Source organism: Cucurbita pepo, chromosome 5 (genome assembly GCF_057944985.1).
Source record: "Cucurbita pepo subsp. pepo isolate OVF chromosome 5, ASM5794498v1, whole genome shotgun sequence".
Classification (NCBI taxonomy): Eukaryota; Viridiplantae; Streptophyta; class Magnoliopsida; order Cucurbitales; family Cucurbitaceae; genus Cucurbita; species Cucurbita pepo.
This window is the reverse complement of record NC_141802.1, coordinates 17,916,468-17,930,745: the sequence shown is the minus strand read 5'-3', so window position 1 is coordinate 17,930,745 and position 14,278 is coordinate 17,916,468. Positions and strand designations below refer to the sequence as shown.

The 14,278-nt window shown below is 39.0% G+C and overlaps 3 protein-coding genes across 7 annotated transcripts; all 3 read left to right on the top strand.

Annotated features, from left to right (window-relative positions):
* The first annotated feature begins 124 nt into the window (after nt 1-124).
* On the top strand, nt 125-2,899 carry LOC111795910 (protein NUCLEAR FUSION DEFECTIVE 6, mitochondrial). Of its 4 annotated transcripts, none has more exons than XM_087123864.1 (4): nt 131-379; nt 527-648; nt 1,245-1,300; nt 2,589-2,899. In XM_087123864.1, exons 1-3 carry the CDS (start codon nt 231-233, stop codon nt 1,250-1,252), a joined length of 279 nt encoding a protein of 92 aa, XP_086979990.1. In that variant the 5' UTR covers nt 131-230; the 3' UTR covers nt 1,253-1,300; nt 2,589-2,899. The 4 variants fall into 4 exon arrangements, with proteins under 4 accessions (XP_023534316.2, XP_086979990.1, XP_086979991.1 ...); XM_087123865.1 differs by lacking the exon at nt 2,589-2,899 and adding an exon at nt 1,644-1,924; XM_023678548.2 differs by lacking the exons at nt 1,245-1,300; nt 2,589-2,899 and adding an exon at nt 1,644-1,924 and having other exon boundaries at nt 125-379.
* Nucleotides 2,900-4,244: 1,345 nt separating this feature from the next.
* On the top strand, nt 4,245-8,102 carry LOC111795907 (golgin family A protein (DUF1664)). Its single transcript, XM_023678543.2, has 9 exons — nt 4,245-4,448; nt 4,552-4,691; nt 4,777-4,858; nt 5,995-6,065; nt 6,177-6,278; nt 6,360-6,449; nt 7,335-7,409; nt 7,501-7,677; nt 7,757-8,102. The coding sequence occupies exons 1-9, from the start codon at nt 4,394-4,396 to the stop codon at nt 7,934-7,936; spliced, it is 972 nt and encodes a 323-aa protein (XP_023534311.2). The 5' UTR covers nt 4,245-4,393; the 3' UTR covers nt 7,937-8,102.
* A 3,318-nt stretch (nt 8,103-11,420) lies between these two features.
* On the top strand, nt 11,421-12,982 carry LOC111795909 (uncharacterized). 2 transcript variants are annotated; one of them, XM_023678546.2, is made up of 2 exons: nt 11,421-12,053; nt 12,137-12,982. In XM_023678546.2, exons 1-2 carry the CDS (start codon nt 11,954-11,956, stop codon nt 12,700-12,702), a joined length of 666 nt encoding a protein of 221 aa, XP_023534314.2. In that variant the 5' UTR covers nt 11,421-11,953; the 3' UTR covers nt 12,703-12,982. The 2 variants fall into 2 exon arrangements, with proteins under 2 accessions (XP_023534314.2, XP_023534313.2); XM_023678545.2 differs by having other exon boundaries at nt 11,811-12,053; nt 12,131-12,982.
* The last annotated feature ends 1,296 nt before the right edge of the window (nt 12,983-14,278 follow it).

Sequence of the window (14,278 nt, the reverse complement as noted above, 5' to 3'; positions counted from 1 at the left end):
TTTTCACTATTTTTATTAATTTTCTTTTTATTGAAAAGGCCTTGGTTTATGCATTATTTACTGAAACAAAGGGCCTCGATTTTAGAATTATTACGAAATCACCCCTTTCCAAGGAATTATTCCCATAGTAGAAACCTCTCAGACTGAAAGTAGGGTTTTAGCGTTAACCCTCGCAGGCAACGAAGCAAGACTCGAGTTCTTTCAGATTCTATCATTTCTTCTGAGTAACAATGGCCTCAATTGGCGCTAGATCCGTTTTCCGATCACTTTCCGGCTCTGCTCGCCGTGCTGCTGCTCACATTGGTTCTCAAGCCCGTTCATCGTCAGGCTCTCCCTTTCGAATGGCAACTAACAAGCCCCTCTCTCATCGAACTTTCAGGTGCGTTGACTAAATGCTCTTGCGTCCATGAAAAGCGCGAAAAGATTCCGAGTCTATAGCTGCTTGAGTTTTTTTCTTTTCCTTCTCTTTCTCCAACTGGAGAAATGTTTCAATTAATATGTATGGTGATGTATTTGGCTTATGAAGGTGTGCGGCTGAGATGAGCTTCTGTTTGGAGTCGATAATGCCGTTTCACTCTGCGTCGTCCGCAGCTTTGATGATTTCAATGCTCTCTATCTCACGCCGCAGCTGCGGTTGGCTTCCCGAAGGTGCGCTAACTGATAATTTAGTTCTCAACTTTCTTGATCTGTCATGAGCTAGATCGATATAGGAAAGGACTATATAATAATTTAGTACAGCTTGTAAGTGACAATTTACTGGAATTTCAGCTTAATAATTATTCTCAAGAATCAAGAAAGGAAGTTGTAGTTCGAGTGGGGGTACTGATCAATTATATTTAGAAGTACTGATATCTGTATTACAGTTTAGTGGATACATTAGCCCCATTAACCGCATGCTTCTGGAGGAAGAAAGATCCATGCTACTATTCTTTGATTAAATTTGCTAACGTCTATGAACCATCAGGAGCTACACCATGAAAATATTTCCTATGGGACAATTTAGTGCCAATACGGGTTATCATGCCAAGTAGCTTGTAATTGTTCATAAGAATTTCCTGCGTACATAAAGTTGGATCTGTTAACTCTAGTGATATGATATCTCTGCATGAGCTTTTCTTACTATTAACTTGTAAACATAGATTCTTTATCCCACTCCGTAATTTTCTTGATTTTATGTTTTGAAAGCAGAAGTGGATCTTCTTCTAGGTTGTCTAACTAGTGGATTTTTTTTACTCTTGAATTAGGTAGCTAGCACACTTTATAGGCCCATTGATGTTCTTCTTGCCTTCTTGTTGCTCTGGTGAGTTGGTGCCCATGAACTTGTATAAAACAGATACAATTGAACGGAATTATATAATAACATGCATGCATAATAAGTTGATCATTTTTTCCTCCTAGTGGACAGTTTATGACATCAAGTGGCTATCTCAAATTAAGATGCAAACGAGCTTAACAGACAATAATGTTTCGTTCTCTCTTTTCTTCGCCCTTCATGTCCCGTACTTGGATCAGATTTTAGACCTAAACCTTCTCTTTGTAGTTTTTTTTTTTTTTCTTACTAGAATAGGTCATTTATGAGAAAACCTTCCATTCTTTATTCAAATAGTTAATTAAAAAACTACATTCCCCTGTTTTATATGTAGGCAAAGACAAGACTAGATGAGGATCGGGAAGCAGGAAGGAATGACTTGAGTTGTTTTTTGAGTTTCACCTTTTAAGTCCTAGGCGTTGCATACCCCCCTGCCCCGCCCTTCAGACAAAAAAGAATAAAAAAACCATAGGCGATGATATCATCAATAGGTTAGATGAGATTATTGTATTTGGAATGAAGTAATAAACTATGGCATTCTATTCAGTTCTCTGTGTTTGTAGATTGTTGTCTTTTGAAGTGTTAATGGATTATATATACAATTTAATTCTGCAACTATATGGGGTTACAGATTACTAGATCCTTGCCGAAAAAATTTTGCTTCTAAATAGCTTATTGCTTGCTGTTTTGCAAAATTTACTTTGATCTCAAGTATTTGGTGCACTACTTCATATAGATGGGGGTGGCAAACTCAATTATATTACTCTGACCATCAAGTACCGTGGAAATAGGAGTGAAATCAGGGATATAAACAAGAACATAGGCTAAACTTTGTTACTTTTTGGACATAAAAAGTATCAATATTTTGGGGGGCTAGATCCCGTTCACAAGGTCTGACACGATCCGATCCAGAAAGCACTTGAACATTATTAACTTTGTAAGCCTACTTGAGTATTGAGTATATGTAAGAACGGAACTCCGTGCAATGGATAATTATAACTTTGGAAAAAAGAATCTGCTATGCTCACTTTTTTTTTACATTGAATCAATCATTTATTTTATATATGCTTGGATATGAATAAGATGATTTACTTTGATGGGCAAGGTCTCTGGTTCAAGTCTAGGATGGCCGAGTTGTCTAATTAAAAATGGAGTTATCCTCTTTACCAGTTTTGATCTCTTGAAGTCGAGAGATAGTTATCAATGTCACCAAACAAGAAGTTTGCTGTTACGTATTTCTAGTTCTTGCTGTCTGACTGTCCTTTGTTTTGTGTTCTAGGGCGGTGATATTCAATCAGCTTGTCTAACATGAAGGCTTGCCACAATGTTGAACTTGCCATTTTCATCACCTGTCTGTACCTCAAGCTGTCTTAATCTATCTGAGCTGTAACAGAATCTTTCCATATCCCATCTCTTCCCAGACGTTCTAAATTCTGTTTCCTGGCTTTTCATAGGACATGATTCAATATAGATAGATCGTCTGCAACACTCCCTATTACATCTTCTTTTGATATAATACTCAAAATCAGAATCTAGATGTGAGAACAGCATCCGGCTAGTGATTTGTCAACTTTCTCTCATTAGACCAAATTTTGTTTCTCTGTTTTTTTGCTCCATGTTCTAATTTCAAGCCAAGTTTATCTCATATGCACTCTGTTCGTTAGATGTGAGAACAGAGTTCGTTAGTCGTAGTTTTAAAGATAGAATTTAATCTTTATGGTTTGATAAAATTTTATTAATAGTTTAGGGACTAATTCAAGCATTTAAAATTATAAGGGTTAAATTCAAAAAAAAAAAAAGATCACGGAGATGAAATTTCCATTCAACTTTTTTATGAACGTCGCTGCTACACCGTAATTCTCGAGCAGGTGTGATTACATCGGCATTTTGAAATGTGAAGCCACGGACAGTGGGCAGTGGCAACCTGTCGTTCAAGTATGCGTTTGCATACGGCATGAGCAACTGGCTGCAAATTTGCAACGTCGATGGATGATAAGTTGGCTTGAAACAGAACAACTTGTAGAATGTTCTGAATTAGGTGCATATGCAGATTCCCAATATTGCTCCACTTCCATGGCATCTCAAAATCATCCAAACCCTGCTGCCCATGAGGTTGTTCCCTGAGATTTTTGACCGAAGACGGTTGAGAATTGTTGGAAGAGGAAGTCAATTAATTAAAGGGTTGATCATAGATTTATAAGTAAGGTAGACATCAGAAAAATTCACAAGCTGGAATGTTGATGAAGAAATCTTGACCTTAGATGTTTGGCTACAATATAACAGGTTGATGATATCCCGATCCTTCAACAAGAAACTTACCATTGTGATGCACGCAACTGGTATCCATTCACCTTCTTCTACTACGTTGTTATCAAAAATCTGGTGCTCTGAAATTCTTATGACTGGAGGAGAAGAAAAAGAGATATTCAAGCTCATGTCCATCACAATTTAGTGCAGAAAAGCTACAAAACTCATTGGTAACAAAACCGGATAACTTACACAAACTTAAGACTGAATTCTGAGATGATTTAGAACTCTGTGATAATCCCTAACCAACAAAGCATACACCGGAACAGAAGCACGTCGTTTATCAGAAATCTCCGCTGGAACAAGCCAATTACTATAGGAATTAAAACACCCGAATCACCCGGTTTGACATCCGAGGAAGGAATATCAACGTTTCCAACAATTGGGATTTTGACAGTCTTTTCAGATTCAGCCAAATTGATCGGAATCACACAAGAAATTGCCTTGCCAATCAGCAACCCTTTTGGGATATGACCGCAGATGTGAAGCATTGGGTCGATGAGCAAGGCCCGCGATGAACGAGGAAACGAAAATCAGAGGAAAAGCTACATAAGGCAGCTTGGAAACTCGTTACGGTGAAATGAAAGTCAGAATGAAAGTCACTTTTCTCGTGGGGTTTGCACAATTACTGCCCTTTAGCGTATTATTGCTCCTAATTCCTCCTTTTGTGGTCAAAGTTTCACCTTGGCTATTCGTCTCCGCCTGCGCCTACAAATAAAGAAGAAAAAAAAGATTGCCCCTCTTTCCCAGCGCGCGAGAAAGAAAGGGGTTGTGAAGATGGCATTACAAACTGGGGTTTCAACGTCCAAGGTTCTCATCCTCGTTGGAGCAGGTTTTTCCCATTTCCCATCTCAGATTTTACCTTTTACGATCTCATTTATGCTACCATCGATGTTCTTCTCTGACGACTATTGGGTTTGTGTATGATTCATTAGGGTTAACTGGTTCTGTTGTTTTAAGAAGTGGGCGATTGTCTGATTTGATATCACAACTTCAGGAATTACTGAAGGGTGTGACAGAGGAGGACCTCTCTCCTACTCCTTACAAGTATGATACTGCTGTTCTCGCCGCCCAGGTTTGTACTTTTTAGAACTCTCTCTGTTAATTGGATTCGTTGTTCTAAAACTCATACTTGTTATTGCTTTGTATACTCAATTCAGATTCGGCAACTGGCTCAAGAGATCAGGGAGTTGACAGTATCTGGTCCTGTAACTGTCTTTAATGGCAACTCTTCTTCTAGCGGTATGGACTGGTTTTTAGTCTTCTTTCTCTGTATGCTCTTATTGAAAAATATTGTGATCATCCATTGTTAGTGAAAAGAAGAAGTGTAAGTTTCAGAAGAACTGAAACACTTCAAACTTTCTGAATTTAGCATCTCTGGTTTTGCCTGGGCTTAGTCACCTTTTTTTCAATTCCTGAAGCTTGGCTCTTTTGAGATTTCAACAAAGAAAAGTACGTTTAGGTGATCACATTCAATGAAATTTGGCTACGATGAGATCTCTCATCGATTGGAGAGGGGAATGAAACATTCTTTATAAGGTGTGGAAACCTCTCCCGCAGACGCATTTGAAAACCTTGAGAGGAAGCCCGTAAGGGAAAACCCAAAGAGGACAATATCTACTACTGGTGGGCTTGGGTTGTTACAAATGGTATTAGAACTAAACACCGGGCGATGTACCAGCGAGGAGGTTGAGCCCCGAAGGGGGTGGACACCAGGCGGTGTGCCAGCAAGGACAATGGGCCCCGAAGGGGGGTGGATTGTGAAATGTCACATCGGTTAGAGAGGGGAACGAAGCATTCTTTATAAGAGTGTGGAAACCTCTTCGTAGCAAACGCGTTTCAAAACCTTGAGGGGAAGTCTGGAAGGGAAACTCAAGGAGGACAATATCTGCTAGTGGTGGACTTGAACTGTTACAAATGGTATCAGAGTTAGACATCAGGTGTACCAGCAAGGAGTTTGAGTCCCAAAAGGGGTTGGACACCAGGTGGTGTGCCAGCAAGGACGCTGGACCCTAAAGGGGGTGGATTGTAAGATCCCACGTTGGTTAGAGAGGGGAACGAAGCATTTTTTATAAGGGTGTCGAAACCTGTCCCTAGCAGACATGTTTTAAAACCTTGTGGGAAAGCCTGGAAGGAAAAACTCAAAGAGGACAATATTTGCTAGCGGTGGGCTTGAGCTGTTATAGTATGGATGTATAACTGTTGGAAAGAGAACGGTTGGTTTCATAGTCTCCTACCCAATCACATCATGTTGTCTGAATCCAAAGTTTTAGGCCACTCAAGCTTAAGCTGGAAAATTTCTATGGGATATGTCTGGAACCCATAGAAAAGCTCGTGATGCCCAGATATGTTAGCACAATGATCTTTTCTTCTTTCAGGGAATTATGCTTCTTACTTGATGCCAGCAGCCGCTGTTGGAGCAATGGGGTATTGTTACATGTGGTGGAAGGTAAAACTATTTCATTTTGGTTCACCAAAAAACAAAACATATTAATCGACAAGGCGTACCGTTAAGTACTATGTAGAAATACATTTTTATTTCCTTTCTACTATCTGACAGGGATGGTCATTTTCTGACATAATGTTTGTGACCAAGCAAAACATGGCAAATGCTGTGTCGACTGTCTCGAAACAACTGGATCATGTGCACGAAGCACTGGCTGTAAGTGGCTGGTTAGATATTATGTAATGACCTTGAACTTGAAAGCTAGTTCATGTTTAATGCAATAACTTTTGTGTTTAGTCAACAAGGAGTCATCTGACAAAGAGGTTGGAGAAATTGGATTGGAGGCTGGATGAGGAGATCGAAACAACAAATCTCATAGCAAATAATGTAAGACCTTACCTTCTTCCTTATATATAATAATTCTTAGGTAAGCACACAAAGATGTCGCTAAACCTCGAACCACACTTTTTGTTGTCTGAACTATCTAATTAGATTCAGTATAGATTTTGTAAGAGCTCAAGCCCATTGCTACAGATATTATTCTCTTTGGGCTTCCCCTCGAGGTTTTTAAAACACGTCTGCTAGGAAGAGGTTTCACACCCTTATAAGGACAAAATATGCTGAAAGGATCTCTATTGGTTTGTGGGGATAGCATTTGCTGTTAGAAGTGAGGAGTAAGTAATGTGACCATGTCACGGGGGATGTAGGGGAATGTTGGGGCCATCAGATACCAAATCGAGATTCCAATCATGACCCAAATCATGGGCATGGATCGTTACAAATGGTATCGATACCTCTCCCAATAAGATGTGGTTCAAGGACGAACTAAGGCAGAAATGGGTGGGTATGTGCCACCCGAATAAAGGAGGGTACATGAATGAATCAGGACATATCTGAATGAGAGTGATCCTGGGGATAGGATGACTAAGAAAGGTTTAAAAGAATCGAAAGTTACTACCTATTCTAACAAGATGCACCTTCTTTTTCGGTGGCTCAATCATACGAACTCTAAAACTAAATCTGCTTTGCTTAGAGCAATTCTATATTAGGTGACCTCCTGGGAATTTTCCTAAAAAACATATGAGTGAGAACAAAGTATGCTGAAATGACCAATGTTGGTCTGTAGAAGCGAGGAGTAAGTAACGTGACCATGTAGGGGATATCCATTTCAGTTTACAACATTGATATTTCTCCCATTGTCCTTGTGAAATAAGTCATTTTTGTGGAGCATACTCGGTTGAGCCACTCATTTGAAACTTTATCTGCATGCAGGTGGAGGAGGTTAAGTCCAACCTTTCTCAAATTGGTTTTGATGTTGAAACAATCCATCAAATGGTCTCACAATTGGTGAGTCACTCACTACCTTAAAACTCTTTCCTAGGGTGCAAACCACAGGACGAGCTGTTCTTGAACGTCCACTGACCTGAACAACTAACAGGAAGGAAAACTCGAGGTTCTCGAAAAGAAACAGGACATCACAAATTCTGGACTCTGGTATCTATGTCAAGCTGCTGGCGACGCCAAAGACCGCATAACCGACAAGCTCTTCCCCGTGAGTAATTCTTTGCAGGCAAAGAAGACTGCAACGATCAAGTATGAGGAGAACTCCCTCAAGGTATGAGAATAGTGCAAGAAAAAGTTGCATCTTTTTCCTTTTCCGGACAGCATTTTGAAGAGCCCAATATTTGTGACAGGGCCTGCAGTTCATCGCTGAAACTAAAGAGACCAGCATCAGGGCAGTACCAAATGGAGTGAAGGGAAACAGCCTTGACAACGGCAACAGTGAAAAGCTTCCTGTAAGAAGAACAAGATTGCATAGGTCATATCCTGTTGGGATGTCTTTGGCACGAGACATTATGGGCTGTGATGCATAATTCTTTGTTTTGCTACCTTTTTTTTTTTGTGGAGAAGCATTTGTGCTATGCTTATAAAATAAGGCGTACAGGTTTTACAAACACTTCCATTTGTTGTGTAAATTGTTTGAAGAAACTATGTCTCTTATCAAATCACATAAAGTTTGCATTTTTTTCTCCCTTCTCACAGACAGTGTTCTATCCCTTCTGTTCTATCTGATAAGTTTTGTTTACAAGATTTAAATAACAGACTTATAAACTAATCAAATCAAGACTACGGTTAACAGATATTGTTCACTTTTGCTTGTTGCATATTGTCGTCAACCTCACGGTTTTGAAATGTGTCTATTAGGGAGAAGTGTCCATACTCTTATAAGGAATGTTTTGTTCCCTTCTCCAAATGATATGGGACCTCACAATCTACCTTTATTGGGGCCCAATGTCCTTGTTGGCACACAGCGTAAAACTTGACTCTAATACCATTTGTAATAGCTCAAGCCCACTATTACTAGATATTGTCCGCTTTGGTCTGTCGCTGTCAGCTTCACAGTTTCGCTGTCAGCTTCACAGTTTTTAAATGTTTCTGCCAGGGAGAGGTGTTCATACTCTTATAAGGAATGTTTTGTTCCCCTCTCCAACCGATGTGGGACCTCACAATCCACTCCCGTTGAGGCCCAATGTCCTCGCTAGCACACCGCTCGAAACCTGGCTCTAATGCCATTTGTAATACCCCAATCCCATTGCTAGTATATTTTATCCATTTTGGCCAATTACGTATCATCGTTAGTCTGGCTTTGATACCATTTGTAATACCCCAAGCCCATTGCTAGTATATTTTATCCGTTTTGACCCGTTACGTATCGTCGTTAGTCTCATTATTTTAATATGCGTCTGCTGGGGAGATGACCTCACAAAAAAAAAAACAAGTCTTCGAGAACATCAATATGTGTTTAGTTTCCATTGAGGGATTTTTTTTTTTTTTTTTTTTTTTTTTTAATTATATAAAATAATAATATCGTTATTATGAATTATTTAATTAATTTATTGTTTTTTCTTTTATTCCTGAGCCGGGCCTGTGTTGACAACAATAGCAAGTTGGTTCAATGGCCCAAGATCTTTCAGGTTAGATTCGGGACCCGACTTTACCTTCTCCGTATACAAATGGAAAACGCAACCTAGGGCTTCCATTCTTGCGCTCTTGCCTCCACTTCCACCGGCTTCTTCTTTGCCTTCTCTTCTTTGGTGAAGGTAACCTAATTCCGTTTCTGAAGGTTAATATTATGTTTCTTTGTCATGTATTTATTCCGATTTTCCCACTTCTATATGCGGTTGATCCTTTTCTGTTCGTTTATTCTCTTCCTCGGATTTGCTTGAAATATTGCGTTTTTCCGATAATTGTTTCTTGGTCGAGGGTTATATGATATGTTGATGCGTTAGGTGAGATTTCAATGTTTTCTATTAAGATGGAGATCGTTGATTTTAGATCCTAGTTTTTTTTTTTTTTTTTTTTTTCCTCTCTCGTTATCGATGAATTCTCTTGTTCGTTCTTTTTAAATCAGTCATCGAACAGAAATTCAATGTTTTGAGGCCAAGTTATGTAATTATGTATGCTGTAAGTTTATGAACAAATCATGTTACTAACGTGTGCAATACTTTATGGCCTCTATAAATAGTAGCTGGTCGCTGCGATCCCTCTTTGTGCTCTTCGACCCGGGCCAAATCCCTGCACTATCTCAGCCATGTCTTCCAAGCAAGGTATGATCTGTTTCCTCAAGGTTATGGAAAATTTGAGCTTTCTATTTCAATTTCATAGGCAGTATCATCGATTGGATTAGAAGACAATTGCGAAACGATTGGCTATATTGTGATATATAATCCCCCTTTTTCCCGATTTAAATTGTTATATAGAGAAACGATTTTGTTGTTTTTCTTTACAGGAGGGAAAGCAAAGCCTCTGAAGCAACCCAAGGCTGATAAGAAAGAATACGACGAGGTATGCTTTGAATTCATTATCTTTAGGTCCTATGTCGTAGGTCTGTTTTCTTCCTTGTTCGGATTTGGACGCAACTTCTGGTATCGATGTAATTTATTTTCTCTGTTAGAATTTAGATTGTTTGTTGTCGGTAGAATGACTCTCCACTCTGTATCGTGCCCATGCCTGTGTTACTTTTCGTAACTACTGTTGGAATTTTACTGGGTTTTGTCAACAGGTTGATATGGCCAATATGCAAAAGAAGAAGGATGAGGAAAAGGTGAGATCTTGAACTTCAACGTTTCCTCTGATCGATTGATCGGTTGTGTCGAAGATTACTACGAACTATAGTTTTGAGTTGCTTGATGATGTTATGCAGGCGCTCAGGGAGCTTAGAGCAAAGGCCCAACAGAAGGGTACATTTGGAGGTGCTGGACTCAAGAAGAGTGGGAAGAAATGAGTCCTCCTACGCCACATATGTTAGATTACTTGATCTTCAATTGCAGATATCTGATGTCTTTGTAAGCAATTGATTGTGTGACATGTTATCCTCTGCATGAAACCGAATAACATGAAGTCTTCAAACGCTTTACTATTTTCTTGTTGTGTGTAAAACCTGGAAGAAGATAATATTGCTATGGTCCTTGTTTCTGGAGTGGAATGATTAATAGAAGTCGAACCCTTTGCAATATTCTAAACTATCTTTAGACCAAAAGCTAAATGAAATGAATCGTCGTAGGCTCTGCTTGGTTTTGGTATCGTGATTACATTGTTTTGGATTTTTTTAACTTTGCAGCTTTATTGATTTCTTACTCCTTTTTACTCGGGAATCACTATATTTCAACTCTATTGCTTCGGAACTATGATGAATGTTTTGCTGAACCATGCTGCCTGCTGTATCTCTGAATTTAAAGCAGAATGTGGGAAATTATCCTCGAGCCACTCAAATTAGCCCCATGTACCTTTCGGATTTGGGATGGTGTATTTGAAAAATGACGTTCAATGCTTTAAAAACATAGTAAATTTCAATAATATTTAGGAGAAGAACTAAAACATTAAGGAATAGGATAATTCTCTCCCTGCAAGAATCTCCAAGAATCCTGATTGAAGATCACTCTTGCCCATCAGCCTACTTTGCCCAGAGGTGCTCGAGTAGGAGCACAACAGTCTATCCCAAACCCAACCCACTTAGATAAAGTTAACCACTTAGATGAAGTTGCAAGGCATATGAAGGCATTGGCCTACTTTGCAAAGAGGTGTTCGGGCAGGAGCACAACAACCTATCCCAAACCTACTTAGATAAAGTTAACCCACTTAGATGAATTTGCAAACCCACTTAGATGAATTTGCAAGGCATATGAAGGGAGGGAGTGAGTGAGGATTGTGATCCTCCCGATTAATAATCACTCCAAAAGGAAGGAAGGTTCTTTTGAGCCAAATGATACAGACCCACACATTAGAATAGGTGCGGTTTCCCCGTTAATCATATTATGATGACCTTCTCGAATAATTTCACCGAGCAAAACGTGCTTGTGTTTATTTTTTCCTTACCACCACGAGAGCTCGATCAATATGCACAAACTAGAGGGTTTTAACAAAAATCTAGCTTTAATATAGAGTATAAATTACAAAATTTATCCAAATTTGTGGGTATTCTCCAGAATTGAATAATTTAATGTCCACCCAACCACCTACGTTGTTGAGATTTGGGAAGAACACATAATACACAAGGTTCCCACACTGTAGTACTTGGCAAAAGAACATGAAGTTTCAGAAACAATTTGCCACAACATGAACGCTTGGACCCCTCTAACCACACACACGTCTCTTCTCAAGGTAAACGGCTATGCCTCAAAAGAAAACAAGAATAAAGATATTGATCCAGGCAAAGGCTTATCTACACACAGCCACCTCAAATAAACCCCAAATTTAATGTAACATGTTCTGTCACTCCCTTAGCTGGGTTGTGTTGTAGTGAAGCCTGGCCTGGGCTCTATAAATAGCAGCCAAAGGAAAGTCCTCTAGAACATCACTAACCAGTTCTTCTCCGTTCTTTCCCTTTAGAAATGAAGTCCAAAGGTTTTCTGCTTGTGTGTCTTCTGCTTGTGTCTGCTTTGGTGGTGTCGTGGGCTATAGAAGCTCACACAAGCGAAGATGAGCAACAAGGTATTTGTTTGTACCATGATTTTAATCCATGTTTGCATGTAGATACGTAAGTAATCATTAATTTGATAATCCTCTAGTTTCAGAGAATGTAGCCCAGGAGGTTGAAGAGGCTAAACATGGGCATGGTGGCGGCGGTTATGGAGGCGGTGGGTCTGGCGGCGGCGGTCAAGGTGGAAGTGGGTCTGGTGGCGGCGGTCATGGCGGAGGTGGGTCTGGTGGCGGCGGTCAAGGCGGAGGTGGTTATGGTGGCGGTGGGTCTGGTGGTAGTGGATCTGGCGGTGGCGGCAAAGGAGGAGGTGGATATGGCGGTGGAGGGTCTGGCGGAGGAGGGAAAGGAGGCGGTGGCAGTGGCGGAGGTGGGAAAGGAGGCGGTGGCAGTGGCAGTGGCGGAGGAGGGAAAGGAGGTGGTGGATACGGCGGAGGTGGAAAAGGAGGCGGTGGGAGTGGCAGTGGAGGAGGAGGGAAAGGAGGAGGAGGGAAAGGAGGTGGGGAATACGGCGGAGGAGGAGGAGGAGGAGGTGGAGGGTACGGAGGAGGAGGAGGAGGTTATGAAGAGAGTGAGTATACAAGAGGAGGACGAGGAGGGTGGAAGGGAGGAGGTGGAGGAAAAGGCGGCGGCGGTGGAAAAGGTGGCGGCGGCGGAAAGTGAGGGAATAGATAAGAAGTAAATGGAGTGTTTAAATAACTTTTAAGATAAATATATAAATATATAGTAGTAGTAATAGTAATAATAATAATAATAATAATAATGGGTTTAGGGTTTAAGAAGGAAGACGACGACCATACTGAAATTGTATACACTTCAGAAGCTGAAGCAAGCTGTGCGTTATCCCATAAATGTATGCCTGTATGGCTCAGTGGCAGTTCTGTAATTTCAACCTAATAACTATTACTATTACTATGTATAAATATTAATGTTTAAACTTTTATCTCTCCCTTCTTCTCTCATTTTATTTATTTATTTACTTTTTTTATCATCAACTTTTATAACCCACCAAAGTACAATCATATGCACGTATACCACCAAACTACAATCATGCAAGCCTATTTTTGTTATTTTACACTCCTAGGTAATATTTATCTAAATGGGTATCGGAAATTCAATAATAGACGTTCGTTGGTTGACATTCAGGAGAATCTTTCCCCTTTTAGGGCAAACTCGATCGAAAAAGAAAGGGTAGGCCCCTCTTCGAAGGTATCTAGTATTTCTTGATAGTGATTTGGTGCATGTTGGTGTTGTTTTGATCGTGTACAATAAAGAGAATTTTGTGTGATCGTTGTTGTTTTGATCGTGTACAATAAAGAGAATTTTGTGTGATCGAGAATTTTGTGTGATCGTTGTGATAATGGTGTTTCGATCAGATCATTTGAATATTTATTCGTAACGTATTCTCTTAATTTATTTAATTAAGGATTTATATTTTTAAAGAAATATTGGGAAGTTATTTTTAGACCATATGCTAAATATTTATATATTTTAGTTATGTAAATATAAATGTTAGTATGTTCCCTTTTCAACTATGTCTAAACTATTACTTTCTCAATGTCCGAAGCGGCGTGATTTGTCGTCTTCCCAATTTACACCCAAATTTGAAAAAAAAAAAAAAAAAAAAAAAAAAAGACATAAAACAAAGAAGAAAACGACGTGTCGTCTGAATTTTTGTTGGTTTCTTAAAATACTCAAAACGCCGTGTGCACATCTCATCTTAATCGCTGGCTGTTGGTTGAGGAAGCCATTTGCAACTCACGTGACCTAATTTTTATTTATATATATCATTCAAATATTTGTGTTTATATCCCCTAATTATGTTTTCATTTTACAAATTTTATTCGAGTCGAAATTTCGCTCAAGCTTCATTTTGATCACGAATCGTACTAATTATTTAAAATTTTATTATATATAAAAAAAAAATATGTCTAATTCAGACGCGTAAAAGTTAATATTAATTTTAAAATTTTATGAATATTTTTTTATCGAAATTTTTACATAAGGGTATTAATGAAATTTTAAATATTGTCAAAGGTACCTAATTTATAAATATGTAATTAATAATGGGAATCTGAAAATTAGAACATTGCTATCCAAATGTTCCCATTTTTTTTATTTTATTTAAATAATTAATTTTAATTTTATTCTATTAAGCATATTATAGGGTGATCCATCAGGAGCTTGGTTGTATTATTTAAATCTATATTATAATTAAATTGATTTTTCCTTTTAATTA